Source organism: Charadrius vociferus, unplaced genomic scaffold (genome assembly GCF_000708025.1).
Source record: "Charadrius vociferus isolate BGI_N301 unplaced genomic scaffold, ASM70802v2 scaffold356, whole genome shotgun sequence".
NCBI classification, from domain to species: Eukaryota; Metazoa; Chordata; class Aves; order Charadriiformes; family Charadriidae; genus Charadrius; species Charadrius vociferus.
In genome coordinates, this window is record NW_009648717.1 from 1,144,708 (window position 1) to 1,152,316 (window position 7,609).

A 7,609-nucleotide genomic window follows, 5' to 3' on the forward strand; every position below is an offset into this window, starting at 1 on the left:
GCCCGGCGCCGGGCGCCCCGGCCCTCTCCGCTGAGGGGACGGCGGCGTCGGCAGTCCGAGGAGATGGAGACTCCTTTTAGCTTTTCCCCCTGCTTTCCCTGTTATTTTCCTCGAGTTTTATTTCGCTTTTTATTTTCTCCTTCTTTTATTTCCATTTCTCTGTTCTTTCCCTTCTCTTTCGCCTTTCATTTCGTTGTCCCTGCGTTTTGGCGTGCCGCAGGCAGGTGCCCGCGGACGGGTGCGGCGGGACAGTCTCCTGCGCTGCGCATCGCAGGAGAGGATGGGAATGGGGCGACGGGAATGGGGCTCCGCGGGGGGACGCCGGCTCAAGGGTGCGCGCCCCCGGAGCGTCGGGGCGGCCGTTCCAAGCAGCAGCCGCCTGATGAGTTGAAATTAGAGGAAAAAATAGTATTTTACCGCATTTTCGTGCACCTGATCCCGTGCTGCTCCTGCAGCTGAACGTCTATTGCTTTTTTATCCTTTCTATTCGTTTTTCCTTCCTCTTTCCCCCCTGTCTCCATGGGCTTCCCGTGCATGAGCAGAAAAATAGGGAGAGCAATTCAGCAGCCTTTGACTCCGTTTTAAATTCCCAGACTTCGTAGCTCAAAAGGTCCATGAAAGCCTATACGTGCTGGAATTGAGATGGCTACAGTCTTGGGACTTTGGTCCCATCCCTCCCCTCCACACAATCACCTTTTTAATCTTGCACGCAGAATTTGAAAGGCATAGACCAACCTGTATGGCTCAGGAAGGACACGGTGACTCTACATTTTGGCTCAGGAAGGGCAGGCTGCGCTAGTTTTGTTCGGAGCAGGGAGGCAGGATGGGTTTTCCAGCTGAAGCACTTGTTTTTTGTATGAGTCAGGCACACTGTTGGTATGAAACCCCAGAAGCTGAGGAGGGGGAGAGGAGGATTTGGAAAACTGGCATTTGACTATCTGATCCACCCTCTCAGCCTGACCATGGCCCCTGCCACACCTTTGGGGATCCCAAATGCTGAAAGCAAACATTAAAGTTTGTATAGGAGCTGAGGAGGGAAGCAGGATAGCATTTGGGGTACCCACTTCAGCAGGGGGATGTGTCGCCAGAGCATTTTGGCATCCGTGCCCACCCCCGCATGTGCGAAGGTGCAGAGGTGCGGTGTAGCAATGACATCCTCAGTGCAGGGCAAGCCCACATGTCCCCTGCCTGTGTGGCAGTGGCAGAGTGGCCGTGCCGCCTGTCTCGTTTTGTGGTCCGACTGCTGCCTGCTGTTAGCATGGCTTGTTTGCCAGAGGCAGAGCTGAGCTGGGAGGTAAGTGGTGCGAAGAGCACTGGAAAGTTTGGCTGGCTCTTCAAACTGGGGTGACCTCGTGGGACGGGTGACGGGAACCTCCACAGCACTGCCATGGCCGTGGTGTGGCACAGGGTGTCCTGCCCATGCCTGGTCACCTGGCAGGAAAGGGGGGTGCAGAAGGGTGACTTCAGTCTGAGCGGGAATCCACGGAGTCCTGAGTGAGTCAGTATCTGCATGTGTTAACAATAAAATGCAAAAATAAAATGTCAGAGTGATAGGAGAATGAGACACGTCTAAGAATACAGCAGCTTGGCAGGGATGCTCCATGTTGCGTCACCCTTTTCTCACTCGAGGGCCCTCTCTGCTCTCCCAAACCTCCCATCAGCTTAGGAACAGGAAAGGTTAGAGCTGAGCCAGCCAGGCTTTTCCACTGTGGGCACACAGTGTCAGTGTCAGTACCGAGCCGGGCGCTGACACCAGGCAGGTACGGTGGGACTGGGCTCGGTTCGTGACCAGGCAGGTAGGAGTGGGGTGGTCAATGCTGCATGAGCAATTTAGTAGAAAAGCCCAGAAAAGGACTTGCCAGGAAAATGCTGAAAGCCCTGAACCTCCTCTTGTTGATGCATGAGAAACTTTAAAATGACTACAGGTAATGCTGAGAGGCATAAACCCAGCCTGATACCACCATGTTTTACAAACAGGTTACTTGTTGGTTCATTTTGGGGGGTGGGGGTGGTGTTAAGGGAAAGCACCTCATAAAATCATAGAATAATTCAGGTCAGGAGGGATCTCTGGAAAACCACTTTCAGGTCACTTGGGAACGCTGGAAGCATTTGCTAGTCAAAACCAAATGCAATCTCCCCTGCCACACCAATTACTCCTTGCTCTCCTCCACCCAGTGCCCAGAGTTTCCAACTGCTTTTGGGGCAATTCCGGTTGGGTTTGGTGCGAGAGCTGGCAGAGGCTGCCTGGCCGCGGGGTAAGGCTGGCTAACAGCGCTTCCCGCTCTCTACGGAGCAACGCTTTGGTTTTCACTCCCAAATAGAAAGACAAGTTCCCTCTAGAAAGGGGAAACGGTAACAATTTTTTTGTTTGCAGCAGATTGCAAAGGCAGTAAATGCTGATTCTTTCAGAGCCAGCCATGGATTAAGTCCATTATAAAATTAAAACAGATGGAACACAATTTCACTTACATTACAAAAAAGGACAGGAACCATCTGCAATAAGATTTAGCATTGCAAAGCTATTGTTATCATGTTACCATTAAAACCTTTGATGAAGGGTTTTCTTTTCTTTCATAAACTTGTTCACATGAAACAAATGTTTTATTTATCCATCTTCCTAAGATAATCATATTTTATTTAAAAGATGACATCTCTCAAAAAAAACCCAGCTCTTGGTTCTAACAGAACATTTAAAAACAAAGAAATGTAAAACGCCAACGTCGAACCATTTTGGGCTTCAACGGGGAGGATGTAGCAAAAGGAGAATACTCTGTCCATCTTCCCTTTGAAAAACATTTCCTTGTGTTTGGGGACAATGTCTGATACTGAAAATAGATAATTAATGAGATAATGGGATACTGCATGTCACCTCCTGTCCAATGGGATTATCTGATGGCTAATTATGGACAGATTGTGATTAATGTGATTATGGATTGGATATTAATCTGATTCTGGATTGATCTAGTTATGTTTTAGTCTGCTCCAAATGGTTAATTGGATCTGAGATAATAGAAATGCAGCTTGCACCAGATTTTGCCACATCAGTTGATGAAGTATCTTTTGATCTGGGTGGGTTGCGAACAATAAATTATTTACAGCTGTTGAGAAAATGACTCTTCCTTAGAATGTAGTCATTCATTTTATTTTCGAGAGCCTTTGAAAACAAAATCAATATCCTTTTTAAAAGGAGATGTTGACAAAAGAAAGGCACGTACATAACTCACAAACAAATGTGACGAAATTAAACAGTGGTTAACCCGGTGGCCTAATGTCTGGTGATGCATTTGAATTGCTATGTGGAGCTTTGGGCTCAATTCTTCTGAGACCAGCAGGGGTTGGGAGCATTGCAGGGGAAGAGGGCCCAGCTCTGGGGAAAGTGGTATTGCACAAGAGCTACTGCCAGCCCTGCTATTGATTAAGAATCAGCCATGGTAAAATGGCAAAGGGAGCCCTTGCCATTTTTTTCCCCTCCGGATGAGAAGGATTCAGCAAGTTCAAGGGTGCAGAAAGGACTCCCTTGGCCCATCTCATCCTTCATACCAGACCACGCACTTGGACCCAGTATTATTATTTTTTCCCCTCTCAGTGAGCCCATTAACTTATGGTTGACCTCAGCCACGTCTCCCAGAGATGCATCTGGTCTTGATGTAGCCTGCCAGTGTAGGAGAGGCTGCCCTGCTCCCTGCAAAGCCATTCTGCTTGTTAACTACTTTCACTGAAATGGCAAATTAAGTGTATATTTTAGGTTCAAACCCCAGCCACTGTATCTTGTTATGCCATTATCTGCAGGATTAAAGGCAATGGGTAAGTTGTAGCATCTTAGACTTTGTGACAAGTCAAGCAGGAGGTGTGTCAGCCTTCCTCACTTGCTGGCATAAGCTGCAGGTAACTTCACCCAAAGGTGCCCCTCTCTCAACAGGCTTTGCAATAAAAATATCAAAAATCAAGCAGGTCCCAAAACACTGAAAACAGAGGCCTATTGCAGCAGCTGCTCTTAGCACTGAAGTGTTATTCACCAAGCTGAAACTGAAGGAAAAAAGGAAAAAGCAACTTTCCCCAAAGCGCTTGCAGGCATGGAAAGGGCCGTTCCCCTGGGGTGATTTCACACGCCGACTGTCCCTTCCTCTGACGGAATGGCTTGGGCTGGCACGAGCGGGAATGCAGTGGCATCTGGATTCCTCTCCAGCAGCGTTACAGGCAGAAAAAGCAGCTACCTGTTTAAAAAATAATGCTGCTATAACCTGGCAGAGAATTTTACACGCATCTCCCATTAGCGACAAGGCAAGCTGTGTGCCAGAGGAGGGCGGCAGGTCGTGAAACACCCATCGTGGGTGTCTGCACTGGGAGGGGAACAGAGCTCTCCCCACCAGCATTGCTTCCCTCATCCTCCACACAAACCACCACTGCTCCCAGGCAGGACAAGCTGCCTTCTAAGGTAACCTGAGCCTTTGCTTCCAGGAGGTTATGAGGGTCCCTTTTCACCCGTGACCCAGGCAGAAGGGGCTTCTTTAACTCCTCTGGTGATCTCGTTCTCGAGGAATATGCAGCAAATGTGATGTTCCTCCCTGATTCCCTCATTACTTGACTGGCACATGGAAATAATTAGCAAGTGAGAGTTTATAAGAAAGGGAAAACACCTGCCTGTGGTGGTTTTGTAGGCTCGGTATCAGCAGAAGGGTTGTCCCTGCTATGGGATGGCTTTGGGGGAGCTCTTTCTTCTGTTCCTCACTGTGGAAATAGGGCTCATGGTATTGTCTGCTGTGAGGCCTCATGAAAGACTATCTGCTGAGACATGCAGGTGAGTGTTTGTAAGATGATCTGAGCAGAGCATTAAGCACACCTGTGGTGGTGTTTTATTATAAAGGAACTCAAATGTCAGGTGTGTTGAGATGTATTTTTGTGCCAGTGAGGATGAGGAGCAGAGGGCAGGACCCCAGGGAGATGTGTCTCTTGTCGTGCACAGAGTCCTGTGTTTGTGGCTGCGGGGAAAGGGTGAGTGCAAGGGGACAGGCAATGTCCTGGGGTGGCTGAACCACTTTGATCATGCAAGCTTGCAGTACTTGGGCATGAAATACTTCAGCAGCAAACATTTCTTCTGCTGCCACTTCCAAGGTGGGTTTTTGTCCCATCCCTCCTCGCTGCTGCCTGTCCGGTGCTGGGCCATGGGTCCTGCCTGTCGTCTGAGAGAGAGCCCCGCTGAGCCGTAAGCAGGTTGCAGTTGCTTTAACGTTATTGGATTTTGACAGATTAGGAGGCGAATCCTTTCGTGTGTTGGGGAAGCTTCCCAAATGAAGCTCTTTTAATTTATCTGAGTCAGCTATCCCCAGGGCGATTGCAGGAGGAGTAAGCTAAGGCTGACCCATGACAGAGGGGACCATCATAGCAGTAATAAAAAAATTCCTGCCCTTCACTAAATCCCTTAGTCATGAGGCTGTATTAGCTGGATTCCATATGTTTTAATTAGGAATTATGTATTTTAAGGGAACCAAAATCCGATTCTAGTGAAGACATGATTACATATTTGTAATGGTTTTCATTTAGCTTTTGTAGGGATACCAATACAGTTACCTGCTCTTGTTTGCAACCAGATTTTTGAAAATTTGAGTAATCTGTGTTATTGATTTATTTTTGCTTTTTCTTTCCCCCCCTCCCAATTGTGTGAAAAAAATGTAATTCCCTTTCCAATGCAGAAATTGGGTCAGCAGATCCTAATGAAATAATCCTGGATAACAATGCACCATACAAGGATCTGCTTCCACTAATTAATGACTAACTTTTCTTTCAAAATACAAAGTACTATCGTCTGCCTGCAGTGGACAGTGACTCAACCTTCAGTGGCACCTGTTTCTTGCATGTCTCACCATTTTTATTATTGTCACGCCCTAGGTGGGAAGGTCAAATAAAAAAAAGCTTTTTGCCACAGTTGAGCATCAGCTGATATATGGATCATGCTGATATAATCCCTACCTGATTACAGTTATAAGCTGGCCATAAGTGATAAAGACTTCCTTTGTGCTTCAGGGTGTAATCCGCATCAAGCCAGTTTCAATAAGGATTATGTGCATCTGAAGTGTTGCTGAGGTTTTGAATCAAAATTATAAACAGAAAACATAATAAAAAGCCTGTCACGTCTCTGGTTTGGTCACATTGCACCTTGAAACCTGACCTAAAGGGTGGCGATGTCACTCTGCTTGTGAAAATACGATGTATGCTATTAAGCCAGATACGTAGTGAAAGGGTCAATTTATTCTGAGCTATGATGCAATTACGTCAATTTTGATAGTAGCTCACATTTGGTTTGCTCCAAGGTATTAAAAACCAAGCTCAAATGAGATTGTTTTTTTTATTTGTGTGCTTTGGGGTTTTTAGGTGTACACGTGTTGTTTCTTTATATTTAAGATTTCATCCCCATGAGATGTGCATGTTGGAAGCTCAGTTTTGGAGCTTAAAATAGGATTATGAAATTGCGTGCCACGCTTTTAATGAGTAAAACACCTTAATTAAAAGACATAATGGCCAAATTAAGGATGCCCAGGATGTTCTTATTTTGCTTTTGTTGTTCCTTTGATTGGAATGGGTGTATATAGAGATTTCTATATTTTTATAAAAAGTTCACATCTCTAAAGAGTTACGCTGCACCTTAACTATCTCTCAAACTGACGGTAAAGAGCTGCTTCTAATTATTTATCCTCTTCTCAAACCCATCTCAGGGTCCTGCGACTTCAGCAAAATCATCTTTCCCCTCATCTTCATGAAAACTTTTTTTTTTTCTTTTACCTGGCGATTTGCTCAATCCAGGAGATGCACAGGCAGCCGCAACCACTCTTTCTGTTTTTTTTTTTCCCCATTTTGGGGGGACTGGCTGAAGGGTGGAGCCAGGCCTGGGCAGAAGTTAGAGCAGTCCTGGAGCTACCTGAGTCCATGTAATGGAGCACAGGCCCCGCAGGAGGAAGGGGGAATATGCAGCGCAGCTGCTTTTTGTCTATTATAGAGGCATTTGAGACAAAGTAAATTGCCCGTTCAGATGCCTGCATTGCTGGCCCTGGTTAGCTTTGGCCGGAAGGCAGTAGAGCTTTTTGGCATGTGATGTGAACATCGCATGGCAGAATAAATTTTAGAGGTGATGCTGTGCCAAGGCTGTGGCAAAGCCAAAGAGCCTTTTGGAGCAATTTGTCTTTTGCTGTTCTCCGGGGCGCCTCGGAAATGCCCAGCGGGTCACTGCTGTGCTGCAGATCACTGCTTGTTCTGGGAAGAACGGTCCAATGGCCATAATTGTTCAGGATTTTTTTTTAATTTTTTTTTTTTCAATTTTTTTTTTTTTCTTTTTTTGTTTTGTTCAGAATGGGAAGGAAGAGCCTGCACCCGTGGCTCGCTATCTGGGAATAATGTGGCAATTTCTGGGAAGCAAATCCACCTGCGCTGGGGCTCCCGGGCCCTGGTCACTCCTGTGTGGTGGCTGCTGCCAGCTGCGCCAGGACACCAGGTTTTCAGAGAGCCCCAGCACATACTTTAGCAGTGAATGTGGCCTGGAACAATTTACTTCGTGGATTTTATTATTTTTTTTTTTATTAAATCCCCCTCCTTGGGGGAAAAAAAATAATATCTGGAG

The 7,609-nt window shown here is 46.6% G+C and overlaps 1 protein-coding gene across 1 annotated transcript in view; it reads left to right on the plus strand.

The window, feature by feature from the left end:
• Positions 1–1,117: 1,117 nt before the first annotated feature.
• Positions 1,118–7,609, plus strand: part of ETFA (electron-transfer-flavoprotein, alpha polypeptide) — a 38,165-nt gene continuing 31,673 nt past the window's right edge. The window contains exon 1 of the mRNA XM_009886710.1: positions 1,118–1,294. Coding sequence (XP_009885012.1) covers positions 1,118–1,294 — 177 coding nt within the window. The remainder of the gene's footprint in view (positions 1,295–7,609) is intronic.